The sequence below is a fragment of the Phyllostomus hastatus genome, unplaced genomic scaffold (genome assembly GCF_019186645.2).
Source record: "Phyllostomus hastatus isolate PE091 unplaced genomic scaffold, TTU_PhHast_1.1 phas_contig_1, whole genome shotgun sequence".
Lineage (NCBI taxonomy): Eukaryota > Metazoa > Chordata > Mammalia > Chiroptera > Phyllostomidae > Phyllostomus > Phyllostomus hastatus.
Genome location: NW_025333498.1, coordinates 20,515,480 through 20,531,128, shown reverse-complemented (window position 1 = coordinate 20,531,128; position 15,649 = coordinate 20,515,480). Strand labels below are relative to the sequence as shown.

The window sequence follows — 15,649 nt, the reverse complement described above, 5'->3', positions numbered from 1 at the left end:
TTCTTGGTTAGCAGTTTTTTTTTCCTGTCAGTATCTTGAATATATCATCTCACTCTCTCCTGGTTTTTTACCTTTCTGCCGAGAAAACCATTATAGATTATTGGGGGCTCTCATGTTTGATGGTTTGCTTTTCTCTTCCTGTTTTCAGATTTTCTCTTTGTCTGTGACTTTTGACATCTTAATTATAATGTGTCAGATTTTTCTCTTTGTGACTTTGGCATTTTAATTATAATGTGTCTCAGTGCAGCTGTCTTTGGATTCAACCTGTTTAGGGACTCTAGAGCTTCATGAACTGGATGTTTATTTCTTCCCCCAAATTTGGGAGTTCTCATCCATTACTTTTTAAAATTGACTTTTGGCTCCCTTCTCTTTTATTCCTTTGTAATTTCCATTACCTTATATTATTTCTTTGAATGGTGTCCATAAGTCCTCTTGGCTTTCTTCACTTTTTCTTTTCTTTTTTTCTTATAGTGCAGGAATGATAACAATGAATTCTTTCAGATATTGTCTGAAGAGTTTAATCCTTAGTTTTGAAAGATATTTTCTCTATGTGAGGAATTTTAGATTCACAGGTTTCTTTTTCTTCAGTCACTTTTTAAAAAAAATTATTTATTTTTTTAGAGAGAGAGGAAGGGAGGGAGAAAGAGAGGAAGAGAAACATCAGTGTGTGGTTGCCTCTCGCATGGCCCCCACAGGGGACCTGGCCCGCAACCCAGGCATGTGCCCTAGACCGGGAATTGAACCAGCAGCCCTTTGGTTTGCAGCCCACACTCAATCCACTGAGCTACACTGGCCAGGGCAATTCTTCAGTCACTTTTAAGTATGGCTCTCCATTACCTTTTGCCTTGCACAGTTTCTGATGATAAGTCCACTGTCATTTGTGTCTTTGTTGCTCTGTACATAATGGATCATTTTCTTTTGGTTGATTTGAAGATTTTCCTTTTTATCACTGATTTTCAACAAATTGATTATGATATATCTTGGTATTGCTTTAAAAAATGTTTATTCTGCTTGGGGTTTCATGAGTTTTTAGATCTGTGATTTTATGATTTGCAAAAAATTTGGAAAAAAATCTAGCAATTCTTCATTTATTTGTTCTGTCTCCCATCCTGTCCTTTTTTGTGATTCCAGAATAAGCATGACTGCTTGTTATTCCCACTTCACCGAGGCTCTGTTTATTTTCTATGTCTTTGTGCTTTATTTTGGATAGTTTTTTATTGTTATGCCAATAAATTTACTGATGTTTTCTTTCTTGTGTTTAATCTGTTAATCCTACTGGTGTATTTTTATTTCTGATAGATATTGTATTCAATAGTGTATTTTTCATCTGTAGAAGTTTGATGTGGGTTTTATTTATCTATTATCATAGTATAAGATGTCAAGAGAGTACTCCTTCCCCAGATCTTGGCTGGTTATTCAGTTATCTGAATACCATTTCTCTGATAAAGCTGTTTTCTTCATAGAAATCTGACCTTATCATAGTTTAAATTTTACATATATTTGATTTTATTTAGCAGGTCTTTTCATGTGCCTTTAACCATTGTTTTCTTTTTCCTTTCAAGCATTCAATTTATAATTTATTTACATCTCTAATTTTACTTTCAAATCTCCTGATCTTATATGCAGTGTGTAATTGAATTTAGAACTTTTGGTTTTCATAAATATTTTGCTTTGGTCTTTTTTTAGTACTTTAGGCCCAACAAATAATATTAAACCTGTGTAGATGGGATTTAAAATGTTTCCTTTTATTTAACTCATATAATCTAACAATTTTATACATGAGATGACTCTACATTAATCAAGCCACACATATTAGAGATGTAGAGTTGTCTATGTAGAGAAATAGTACAAGAATACATATTGGTGAATTTGGAACTGAATTTTCTGATGTGACTCCTTTTTTTACTCTATAGTGTATTTAATTATATTTATCATTAATGCCCATCTCTAACCTGTAGAATGTAAGCTCCCTAAAGGCTGGATACACTGTTTTATTTAAATTTTAAAAAGCAAGTTTTTATCTGATAAAGCTACTTCATCTTCATTACTCTTATTTTTCTGAATTTTGTTAGCTATTCTTACTTTTCCACAGGAACTTTAGAACCAGCTTGTTAATTTCTTACTGACATTTATACTGAGGTTCATATTAAATATGTAGATTAGTTTAGGTAGATAATGTATATCTTTATGTTATGCCTTTTGTGACCCCCAGGAGTTTTTAAAACAATTTTATCACTCAAGTTTCGCATTCAGTGTTTCTGAAGTTGCCCCTTCTGTAAAATGAAGAGAATAGATTATTTCAGTGTCTCTTTGTCTGGGGTCTGGTTAGTCTCCAGGGATCTGTAATTACCTTAAATTATATGCAAAATACTGTATATGTGTGTAATTTGTGCTAAGTTGGAAATGGGGTGTGCACATCAAAGGCTAATTTTTAGGGCAGCTTATCAGATACTTTTGTAATTTTTGAAGCATGTGGTTGTTATTTGTGTTGGCCTCTCCTTGTCCTCCTACTCCCTTCTAAGTCTTCATAATTTGCAAACTGACCTCCAGAATCCCCTGTCCCTTTTCTTTTTCTTTCTTCTATCCATTCCCTTCCCTCCCCTTTTCTTAGAGTCCAAGTATTCTGCTGTTAATCATCTAAGTGTGGTTTGTGATGTTTTACTGAGCTGCATACTTATAGTGTGAGCAGTTTTCTGTTCATTGTACTTTAATAAAAAGTTTTAAAAACTTGAGGTAAAATAAAATTTGATGAGGTCATTTTATCAACTCTTTATATATTAATAGTTCTATTGGACCATTTTATTATTGCTATAACATACTGCTCCACTAAGGAATATTTATCCTTCTTTTTTAAAAAATATTTTATTTATTTATTTTTTAGAGAAAGGAGAAGGGAGGGAGAGAGAGGGGGAGAGAAACATCCATGTGTGGTTGCCTTTTGTACACCCCTAACTAGGGACCTGTCCTGCAACCCAGGAATGTGCCCTGACTGGGAATGGAACCCACAGCCTTTGAGTTCTCAGGCCAGCACTCAGTCCGCTGAGCCACACCAGCCAGGGCTTCACATTCTTAATCATTGAAAACCATTGGGTTCCTTGAAGAAAGTACCTGTGACTTATGAACTGCTAATCTGAACACTTTGCTTCCTGCCTCATTTTTTCTTTGGAGCCATTCTACTTGTCTAGAAAGCTTTCTTCCTGTTCATGTAGGGAGAAGTTTTTAGTGCCTGATTATATACACTTGCATTTGTCAGGTCTCTTAACAATATGCTCTACCTGTAGAGCTTTGCATACCTAGGCCTGTAGCCTAAATATCATCTCTTCAGAAAGGCCTTCCCTAGAACAAACCGACAGAAACCAGAGGGGGAGGGAGGGGCATAACAAGAGAAGGAAGGGGAAGGGTCAAGTCAAGGAACCTGTATAAAGGACCCAAGGACAAAGACAATGTAGGAGGTGGGAAGGACTGAATGTGGGAGGTGGGAGGTGGGTAGCGCAAGGGAGAGTAATGGGGGGAAAATGGGGACAGGTGTAAATGAACAACAATTAAAAAGAAGCATGAATCAGGGGGAAAAAAAGAAAGGCCTTCCCAACAAACCTGATTTAAAGGAGCCTAATGGAGGCTTTCTGTAAAACATGCTATCAAATTGTTTTTATAGAGCTTATTATTCATATTTATTGTTTTTGTTTCTCTCTCCTCTCCTTCCCTCCCTCACCCAATAGAAAGTTAGCTCCATGAGAACAAGGCCCCTGTATTCCTATAGTCTAAATGCCAGGGATATAGTGGTTCTTCACAGCATATTTGAAAAAGTGGTTATTCTTTAATTGGACACCCACGAAATCATTTTGGGTGTTCTATCAGATTAGGTCTTCATTTCATCAAGCCTTTTGAAATACTTGCTATTTAAGATGCTTTAGTTCCTGTTACTATGCTAAGCCTGAAATACTAAAATCAGTTTTGTATGTTGAAGTCATAATATGTTACATTTATATTGGGCAGTCCTGCAGTATTTAAACTAGCTCACAGAGCTTGGTTCTTTAGTATTTTGGCTGTTAGTTTGTTCAGTCCACAGCCATCTGATACACTCCTGTAACCCCAGTCCCTAGGTTGCTTAGACCATTCTTGCTGTCCCTTGGGCTTAGTTCCAGGTTGAAATTCTACTCCTTGAAGCCACTTGACACTTTGTTCATATTGTTTTTCACTCTGTACCCAGAGCAATTCTTTTGAATTGCTTTATTTCCTGCACTGAGTGTCTCAGGGAGCTTTCTGTGTCCTCCTTTATCTAATCCTTTCTCTCTTCCTGCTTTTCAGCTGTTGAGCAAAGCTTTCATTGCATCCTTTACTCTGTGTGCCCAGTATGTTTTCTCATTCTTCTATTCTGGCTTTTCTTTCATCCATTTTCTCTCCTTTTCACTTATGTTTGTAGGTGCTTTAATTAAATTATCGTAGATCACCACTGTTTTTCTAAGTTATCACAGAGGTCAGGTTCTTTTTGTTTTTATTTCTTAAAGGCTCTTAAAATATTATAGAAATGGTAGCATTTAATTTTTTTCACATTTTTTATTGTTGTTCAAATACAGTTGTCTTCATTTTCACACCACCACTCCCCCGTACCCCAGCCATCCCCACTTCCCACCCTTGATCTTATTTCCCTTTGACTTTGTCCATGTGTCTTTTATACATGTTCCTGACAACCACCTCCCTCCCCCCGCCCTCTGTTATCCCCTCCCACCTCCCTTCTGGTTACTGTCAATTTGTTTTTAAGTTCAGTGTGTCTGGTTATATTTTGCTTGCTTGTTTGTTTTGTTGATTAGGTTCCACTTATAGGTGAGATCATATGGTATTTGTCTTTCACCTCCTGGTTTACTTCACTTAGCATAATGCTCTTCAGGTCCATCCATGCTGTTGCAAAGGGTAGAAGCTCCTTCTTTCTTTCTGCTGCATAGTATTTCTATTGTGTAAATGTACCATAGTTTTTTGATCCATTCATTTACTGATGGGCACTTAGGTTGCTTCCAGCACTTGGCTATTGTAAATTGTGCTGCTATGAACATTGGGGTGCATAGGATCTTTTGAATTGGTGTTTCAGGATTCTTAGGGTATAGTCCCAGCAGTGGAATTGCTGGGTCAAAAGGCAGTTCCATTTTCAGTTTTTTGAGGAAATTCCATACTGTTTTTCACAGTGACTGCACCAGTCTGCATTCCCACCAACAGTACACTAGGGTTCCCTTTTCTCTACAACCTCGCCAGCACTTGTTGTTTGTTGATTTAGTTATGATGGCCATTCTGACTGGTGTGAAGTGGTATCTGATTGTGTTTTTAATTTGCATTTCTCTGATGGCTAGTGATGCTGAGCATCTTTTCATATATCTCTGGGTCCTCTGTATGTCCTCTTTAGAGAAGTGACTGTTCAGGTCCTTTGCCCATGTTTTAATTGCATTGTTTGTCTTCCTGGGTGGAGTTGTGTGACTTTTTTATATATTTTGAATATCACACCCTTGTCTGAGGTATCATTTGAAAATATATTTTCCTATACAGTTGGTTCCCTTTTCATTTTGCTGATGTTTTCTTTAGCCATCAGAAGCTTTTTATTTTGATGAAGTCCCATTTGTTTATTCTTTTCTTTATGTCCCTTACTCTAGGGGATATGCCAGTGAAAATATTGCTGCATGGAATGTCTTGAGATTTTCCTCCTTATGTTCTCCTCTAGGACTTTTATGGTGTTGTGACTTATATATATAAGTCTTTATCCATCTTGAATTTATTTTTGTGTATGGTGTAAGTTGGTGATCGAGTTTCACTTTTTTGCATGTAGCTGTCCAGCTCTCCCAGCACCATTTGTTGGAGAGGCTATTTTTACTATATTTTATGCTTCTGCCCCCTTTGTCAAATATTAATTGATCATAGAGACTTGGGATTATTTCTAGGCTCTGTGTTCTGTTCCATGGATCTATGTGTCTTTATTCCAGCACCAGTCTGTTTAATTACAGTGGCCTTGTAATGCAGTTTGATATTAGGTATTGTGATCCTTCCTACTTTGTTCTTCTTTTTCAGAATTGCTGCGGCTATTTGGGGTCTTTTATGGTTCCATATAAATTTTGGAAATGTTTCTTTTATACCTGTGAAATATGTCATTGGTATTTTAATAGGGATTGTGTTAAATATATAAATTGCTTTGGGTAGTATGGACATTTTCATGATGTTAATTCTTCCATTCCATGAACATGGAACATGCTTCCAATAGAAATGGTAGCATTTTAAAAGTTTTCTTGATTTTAGTTAGTTTTTGTGTGCCCAGGTGAAAGAGGTTCTTAAATTCATTTTTCCTTTTAAATAAAGTTTTGGACCTTAGGGAGTAATAGTTACTAGCCTTTTTCATAATATGATAGATGTGGAAATGATATTTTGATGGGACACTAAGGCAACTGAGAAGGCTACTCAGACCCTGCCCTTCTGTCTGCCTGGAGGACTGAAGAGATCCTATCTCTTCTCTGTAATCTACTGGGTCTGTCAATTGGAAGCTTTGCCTTAAGGGTAGAAAGACTTCAGGAGGTGTGAAACCTCTGAATGTTTTTTTAAATTTGTATATGTGTATATTTTAAAGAAAGAGTTGTAACTTTCATGAGATTCTCAAGGGGGTCCATGAAGCAAAAGAAGTTAAGAATTATTGATAGAAAGCAGGATGGCAGCCAAGGGTGGAAGGGTTGGTAGAGGGTAGAGGGATTGAGGAAAAAGGAAAATGGACTTATGGACATGGTCAACAGTGTGGTGATTCTGGGTTGGGGCAGGGGACTAAATGGTAATGAAAATAATACAATAACAAAAGTGAAAAATAAAATAAGAAATAAAATTTCTTTTACCAATTAAAAAATAATTATTGCTTTAAATTTTGGAACTAAAATCAGTAGATTGGCATACTTATTCTTGTTTGTTTTTGGCACTCTTTTTTTTACCACAAAGTTATAGATATGTTTGTTTTACAAAATTCAAACATTACAGGTAGACTTAATGTAGAAAGTAACAGTATGCCATATCAGTCCCAGTTAATTTACACCAAATTTGGCATACATTTCTCTAAATATTTTTTCTTACATATATTAACATTTTCTTGCCATTCTTTCTCCAAAAATTTATTTGTGAAAAAGACTATATGTTTATACTACTAGGGAATTCTTTCTTAGTTTTAAATTTTATTTTTATTGTTCATGCTGTTATAGTTCCTGCTTTTTCACCTCCACCCAGCCCCACCTTCTCACCTCTCCAAGCCAATCCCCATATTGTTGTCTGTGTCCATGGATTGTGCATAAATGTTCTTCAGTTAATCCTTTACCATCTTTTATCTCCTTGCCTCTCCACTGCACCCACCTCTTTTCCAGTGGCTGGTAGTCTGTTTTGTGTATCTAAGCTTTGTTTGTTAGTTTAGTATGTTCATTAGATTCCACAAATAAATGAGATCATGTGGTATTTTACTTCCTCTGACTGGCTTAATTCACTTAGCATAATTTTCTCCAGGTCTATTCATGCTGTTGCAGATTGTAGGAGTTCATTCTTTTTTACTGCTTCATAATATTCTTTTGTGCAAATGTAGAACAGCTTTTTTACCTACTCAGTTACTGATGGGCATTTATCCTGTTTCTAAATCTTGGCTATTACAAATGACTATGCTATAAACATAGGGGCACATGTGTATTTTATTTATTGGCGTTTTGGAATCCTTAGGTATATTCCCAAAATTGGAATTGCTGGGTCAGAAGGCAGTTCCATTTTTAATTTTTTAAAGGATACTCCATATTTTTCCCACAGTGGCTGTACCAGACTGCATTCCCACCAACAGTGCACTAAGGTTCCCTTTTCTTCACATCCTCGCCAACACTTGCTGTTTGTTGATTTATTGATGGTGGTCTTTTTGACAGGTGTAAGGTGTTATCTCATTGAGGTTTTAATTTGCATTTCTATGGTGATAAGTGATATTGAGCATTTTTTTGTACTCTATGGGCCTTCTGTATATCCTCTTTGGAGAAATGTCTATTCAGGTCTCTTGCCCATTTCCTACTATGCAATTCTTTTCTCATTTTATGTTAGGTATGGTTCTGTTTATAATACTTGTTGATCTACCTCATTCTTTTAAACAAATGCATACTATTTTATGGATGTGTTGGCAGCAAAACAGCACCAGGTTTTAAACTGGTGAAGTCAGATGAGAGCTTGGTTCAATAACCTTGGTAATTGAGTGCTGGCTAAGAAAGAATTGAGAGCCAAGACTCAAACTATAACAAAAAGTTTATTTAAAAAGTCACAGAGGTAGAATAAATGGGCTCAGGAAATAAGTTACAGAGACAAAAGAAGGGTCCTTGGAGCTTAGGAGGAGAGGCAAGGAAAATGTGCCTGGGGAAGGTGTGGTGTGCTCCATAGAGCCCAGTTGGGCCTTGAGGGTCCTTATCTGGAAGTATCAGGGGAGGATCCCAATAGAATATTCACCAGCTTTCCAGGTGTGTCCTTTCAGGGTCATGGTCTCTACTGATTGGTTGACACTAGGGAAAGGGATCATTAGTCAATGCCACCAGTCCTGATGTCAGTAGTGGTGTCACTTGTCTGGTTTTGGTGCTATTCTGGGCCTGAAGCTGAAACACAACTGAGGCTTAGAGGTATTTGATGTAGGTCGGAACCTTATTGTCTGAAGCTTAATCCCTACAGGCTATTCTCTGGCCCTTTGATCATTCCCGCAAAGGGTGTCTGACCCACATGACTAGCAATATACTAGGGTAAGAAAGGTCAGGGTAGGATTGTACTGCTAGAATAATGTTATAAAAAGGTCAGTGGCTCTAAACTGCATGACCAGTAGTATGCTAGGGAAGGAAAGGTTACTCTGGGTGTGAGGACCTTGTTTTCTTAGTTTTGCAGGTTGCTGGGCACACAGGGCTTTCCTCCCTGGTGACTTTTTGTACTTGGCCCATGGTGTTTGCTCTGCCCATGTCTGTCTAACTGCACACCACAGACCCACCATAATGTAGTTAATCTTTATTCTATTACTAAACACATGAATTGTTTCATTTTTGTTTTGCAAACATTGGTATAGTCAACATCTTTGTGGATATACAGGGTGGGACAAAAGTAGGTTTATAGTTGTTTGCATTGAAAATAATACAATAATTAATAATAATACAAGTATAAAGTGTTTTCCATACTCACAACTGTAAACCTACTTTTGCCCCACTGTGTATTCCTATAAATTTAGGGATATTTTTGTTTAATAAATTTCTAGAAATTAAAATGTTATTCTAGGGTTATAAACACTTAAAGTTTTAATAGACATTGTCAAAATGTCACCAAAAACTGCATCTATTTATACTTCCATGTGTATGATAACAGAAATTTTTGCCCATTCTTTTTAACAATGAATCTTTCCTAATCTGTAAGATGAAAAAACATTTTGTGTTATCAAAATTTTCAAACATACACTGAGTTAAAGACAACATAACTTTGAACCTTCATATGCCAGTGCAGAAAGGTACCACTGGCTTCCTGGGGGAAACGGAAGTGTCTGGCATTAAGGTGAGCAGAGGCCATTGTCCCTTTTCTAAACCCTTCCCCAACAAAGCCACAGAGCTGGCAAGCTGGTGGCATATCTTGAGACTCCATCAACCTGGCTAACACTGTTTGACCTGCCTTGGAGATCTTCAGAGACTTCATCCCACCCAACTTATGGGCCCACCCAAGCTGCTTTTCCATATGAATGGCTGGTTTTGGCTCCTGCTGCACAACTTCCTGAATCCTCTCAAACAAGCAACATCTGGCTTTAGTGAGCCCTAGGTCCTGCACTAGCAGCAGCCAGCCTAGATTCACAGCTTGGCTTTGCCTGGGAATCTCCAAGCCCAGCACAAGTAGCAGCCATCTCAGATTGCTTTATAGCTCAGGTTGGGTGCTCCGAGCAAAACACAGGTTGGGGCTGACCTGAGACTGTATCACCTGGGAAAACCCAGGGCCAGCGCACCCAGTAGATGACTAAAGGCCACGTTGGAACACCACCACCATGCCCCTACACAGCTGATCCTCCACAGAGAGCAAATGGTGGTCAGTGGTCACAGCCAGTCCTTGTAGCTGACTAGCCCTGGTAAATCCTCATTTACCTGCCAACAACAACCAAGGCTCAACTACAAAAGGAGCGTGTACTCAGCCCACACAAAGGGCACACTTTGAGTACCCAGCTTGGGTGATAGGGAGACTGTGCCACTGGACCCTACTGGATACCTACTACATTAGGCAACACTCCTAAGACATGGAGACAAAGCAGCTTTGCCTAATACATAGAAACAAACACAGGGAGGCTGCCAAAATGAAAAGACAAAGAAACAAGGTCCAAATGAAAGAACAGATCAAAAGTCCAGAAAAAGAGCTAAACAAAATGGAGATAAGCAATTTATCAGATGTGGAGTTCAAAACACTGGTTATAAGGATGCTCAAGGAACTTAGTGAGGACCTTAGCAGCATAAAAAAGACCCAGTCAAATTGAAGGATATACTAATTGAAATAATGTACAATTTACAAGGAAACAGCAGTAGAGTGGCTGAAGCTGAGCATCAAATCAGTGATTTGGAACATAAGGAAGCAGAAAACAACTGTGTAGAACAAGAAGACAAAAGGACAAAAAAAAAAAAAACAAGGATAGTATAAATAACCTCTGGGACAACTTTAAGAGGTCCAACATTCACATCAAAGGAGTGCCAAAAGGAGAAGAGAAAGAGCAAGAAATTATACATCTATTAATGAAAGAAAACTTTCCTGATTTGGTGAAAGAAATAGACATGCAAATTCAGAAAGCACAGAGTCCTAAACAAGTTGTATGCAAAGAGGCCCACTCTAAGACACGTTATAATTAAAATGCCCAAGGTGAAAGATAAATGAGAATCTTAAAATCAGCAAGAGAAAAGGAGTTAGTTACCTAAGGGGAGTTCCATAATACTGTCAGCTGATTTCTTCAAAAGAAAGTTTGCAGACTAGAGGGGATTGGCAAGACATATTCCAAATCATGGGAAGCAGAGACCTACATCCAAGATTGTTCTACCCAGCAAAGCTATCATTTAGAATCAAAGAGCAGCTAAAGAGCTTCCCAGGCAAGAAAAAACTAAAGGAGTTCACCATCACCAAACCATTACTATATGAAATGTTAAAGGGACTCATTTGAGGAAAAGAAGAATATCAAAAACTATGAAAAATAAAATGACAGTAAATACGTATCTATCAACGATTGAATCTAAAACACAAACTGAGCAAACAAGAAGAAGAGAAACAGTCATGGATATGGAGAGTGTTTTAATGGTTGCCAGATGGTAGGTGAATGGGGGGAAATGGGTGAAGAGGTATGGGGATTAAGAGTTACAGAATAGCCATGGGGATGTGAGTACAGTATAGGAAATAGACTAGCCAAAGAAATTATATGTATGACCCATGGACATGAACAATTGTGGGGGTATTGCCTGAAGGAGTATGGGGTGCTGGGTGGCAGGGGCAAGTGGGAAAAATCAGGATAACTAATACCATAATCAATAAAATATAATTAAAAAATAAACTGAGTGGCTTTAAGTTAGGTAGAATTGACATTTAAAAAATAAAATTAGATTTTTCCATTTGGGTATATATTTTTCTCTATTCAAATCGTCTATGTTTTTCAACTAAAATAGTTTCACACCCTTCTTAATAAGATTATTTCTAGGGATTTTATATGTTTAGTGTCGTTATTTTATGTTTGGTTACAAAATATCTTAATTGTGATTATTGGATTGTGAATATAGAATAATTTACTTCATTTTTGCTCAACTATACCAATCATTCTTTTTTTAAATATATTTTATTGATTATGCTATTACAGTTGTCCCATTTTCCCCCCTTCGCTCCCCTCCACCCTGTACACCCTCTCCCACCCATATCCCCCCCCTTTAGCCATGTCCATGTGTCATACTTACAAGTTCTTTAGCTTCTACATTTCCCATACTATTCTTACCCTCCCCCTATCTATTTTCAACCTACAATCTATGCTACTTATTCTCTGTACCTTTTCCCCCTTTCTCCTCCTCCCACTCCCCTGTTGCTAACCCTCCATGTGATCTCCCTTTCTGTGGTTCTGTTCCTGTTCTAGTTGTTTGCTTAGTTTCTTTTGGTTTTGCTTTAGGTGTGGTTGTTAATAATTGCGAGTTTGCTGTCCTTTTACTATACATGTTTTTTCTTTATCTTCTTTTCTTAGATAAGTCCCTTTAACATTTCATAAAATAAGGGCTTGGTGATGATGAACTCCTTTAACTTGACCTTATCTGAGAAGCACTTTATCTGCCCTTCCATTCTAAATGAAAGCTTTGCTGGATAGAGTAATCTGGGATATAGGTCCTTGTCTTTCATGACTTGGAATATTTCTTTCCAGCCCCTTCTTGCCTGTAAGGTCTCTTTTATGAAATCAGCTGACAGTCTGATGGGAACTCCTTTGTAGGTGACTGTCCCCTTATCTCTTGCTGCTTCTAGGATTCTCTCCTTCATTTTTACCTTGGCTAATGTAATTATGATGTGCCTTGGTGTGTTTCTCCTTGGGTCCAACTTCTTTGGGACTCTCTGAGCTTCCTGGATTTCCTGGAAGTCTATTTCCTTTGCCAGAATGGGGAAGTTCTCCTTTATTATTTGTTCACATACGTGTTCAATCTGTTGCTTTTCCTCTTCCTCTTCTGGTACCCCTATAATTCAGATTTTGGAACGTTTAAGGATGTCCTGGAGGTTCCTAAGCTTCTCCTCATTTTTTTGAACTCTTATTTCTTCATTCTTTCCTGTTTGGTTGTTTTTTTCTTCCTTCTGGTCTACTCTATTGTTTTGAGTCCCAGTTTCCTTCCCATCACTATTGGTTCTCTGTGCATCTTCCTTCATCTCTTTTATGGTGACCTGCATTTTTTCATCTAATTTGCGCCCAAAATCAGCCAATTCTGTGAGCTTCCTGATCACCAGTGTTTTGAACTGTGCATCTGATAGGTTAGCTATCTCTTGGTCGCTCAAAAGGATGAGTCCTGGGGCATTGATCTGTTCTTCTGTTGAGACATGTCTCTCTCTCTCTCTCTTTTTTTTTTTTGGTCTGGTTGCTCCTGTTATGGTGAGGGGCGGAGCCTTAGGTGTTCCCCTGGGCTGGGCACCCCAGTTGCTAGATTGTGATGTTGTATGTGGGGACGGGGGCGGGAGGGAACAATGGCAGTAGCTCTGTTCTCCTGGGACCTCAGTCCCTTCTCTGGGATCCTGAGTTGTGCACTCTGCCCTGGTCCATAATCACCGCCTCACTGGGTCCGCCAGTTGCCGCTTGTGTACTCAGGGTCCATGTGCTGCCATCCTGCGCACCCTGGATGCCTTACGCACTCCCGGTTGCCTTATGCACCCAACTCTCCCTGTTCTCCATGCGTTGACCCCGCGCCTGGCTGCTTGTCTCCGCCCCTCCTACCGGTCAGGATGAACGGGTCTACTTCAACTTCTTGGCTGTCCAACTTCCATTCAGATAAATTCTCTGTCAGTTCTGGGTGTTATTCTGCTTCTAAATTGTTGTTCTAATGTTGGTTGTGCGTGGAGGTATGGTGCGTCCACCTATGCCTCCATCTTGCTGGAAGTCCCCAATCATTCTTTAAAATAACTATAAATGAAATTGAAATGTGTATATTTAAGTATATAAGGTTTTAAAATAAGTATTTATGTCACTTATCCTTTAACACAGTGAGTTAGAAATAGTTGAATTAAGTAATGCATATTCTTGAAAAATTATAAATTTATATTTAGTGGTTTGTAAAGGATGAAATAATAAAGAAGTCCTTGAAAGTTATAAATTGCTGTTAAAAGTATAAATCCTCTAATGGGGGTTTCTTTTTGTATTCCAGTTGGAATTAACTAGTATGATCTTTTATTGGAAGAAATATCCCTCAATGTCATTTTTGATTTAAAGATCTATTAGAACTATATATTCTTTTAACTTGGTGCCTTTAAAATTAAAAAGGAAGAATGTGTTGGCTTTGATACTGGCTTGCATTCTGTTTATGGATATTGTAAATAGAAGTACTATATTCTTGGCAGATTAGATATCATTATTAATTGTTATTTTCTCTTTCATATTACAGGTTTTGCAGAAGGCATCAAATTAAATCAAGTTCAAATATTCCTTGTGTTCCCAAAGACTTGCTGATGATGTCTGAATTTGTTCTTCCAAGATTTATTTTTTGCCTCATTCAGTACTTAAGAGAAGGCTATAGTGAACCAGGTATGTTTAATTAATTTTTTTTAATCGTCACCTGAGGGCATTTTTTTTCATTGCTTTTAGAGAGAGAGAGAAAGGGAAAGAGGAGGAGAAAGGAAAGGAGAAAGAAAAACATTGATGCAAGAGAGAAGCATCAGTTTGTTACATCCTGGGTATCTAGACAGGGGATCATGGATCCCAGACTGGGGCTCTCACATGTCCATGCTCAGAGCAGAGTTTGAACCCACACCCTAAGTTTGTGCCCTGACTGGGAATTGAACCCACAGTCTTCTGTTTATGGGCTGACACTCCAACTGAGCCACACCAGCTAGGGCAAACCAGGTATGTTTAATCTGCTTTTAGTTAGTACTCTTTCTAAGTTCCAGTTAACAAAGTTTAGCATTAATAATGAGGTGAATTTTTTCAGATAGCATCTTTTGCTTAACATTTTTAATGAGGTGACTATGAAATAGTAAATAAAAACACACTGAATATTAATTAAATAACCTCATAGATACTTTGTAATTGGCACAGTTTGACACTCTGTGCTCCTCGGATCAAAGATGATTTTCATGAAACTTACTTTGCCTTTTGCATGTGAGGAAATAATCATTTTATAGGGTTAAAGTGACTTTATTTGCAATTATATTCAATTGAGTAGAATTAAGAAGTCCTGGAAATGTTTGAATTTAACTTATATTTTTAGAAGATTAAACTACTCTTTTACCAATACTCATCTCTCTCTCTGTCTCTCTCTCTCTCTCTCTCTCTCTCTCTCTCTCTCTCTCTCCACTCTTCCCCACTTTTTTGTATTGGTCTATATATTTTTGTTTCCCTCCATATATAACAACTAATGAGAGAGTCTAATGGCTCGTGCTCAGATTACTGGTAGAATGCATGGGTGTAAGCATCATGACAGTGTTAAAAAGAGAAAAGATGTATGAAAATTATAGATATTCTTCTTACCTTTTAAGATTTATTCACAATCTTAATATACTTTAGTAAAATATTTGGATTAGGCATTATGTATTAAAAGTTTTCATTCTGACATTGTGGATTACAGACATCAGTTAGTGGTATGAAAGAAATTTATTAATTAATTGTTGTCTTTTATTTTTCTAATAATACTAGCATTTCTGTCATAAAAGGGCTGCATTTTTACATTACTTTTAGAGGTTTTAAATTATTTAATGCTATAAATAATCTTAAATTTAATTTAAAACTATGCTACACATTTTTATCTTAGGTTTATTCCCTGTTCTTAAAGTGTGGAGAAATATTACATAGCATCTTCATTGTTCCTAAAGCTATCATATTATCTTCATTGTGAGCGAACACTTTCTTATTTCTACATTTTTAGCAAATTATACAATCCTTTCTTAAGTACTTTTACTCTTCTCACAGTACATG

The 15,649-nt window shown here is 37.3% G+C and overlaps 1 protein-coding gene across 6 annotated transcripts in view; it reads left to right on the top strand.

Annotated features, from left to right (window-relative positions):
- Nucleotides 1–15,649, top strand: part of UBR3 (ubiquitin protein ligase E3 component n-recognin 3) — a 212,589-nt gene that overhangs the window by 25,982 nt on the left and 170,958 nt on the right. For all 6 annotated transcript variants that reach the window (XM_045840779.1, XM_045840481.1, XM_045840699.1 and 3 more), the window contains exon 2: nt 14,124–14,263. In XM_045840779.1, coding sequence (XP_045696735.1) covers nt 14,124–14,263 — 140 coding nt within the window. The remainder of the gene's footprint in view (nt 1–14,123; nt 14,264–15,649) is intronic.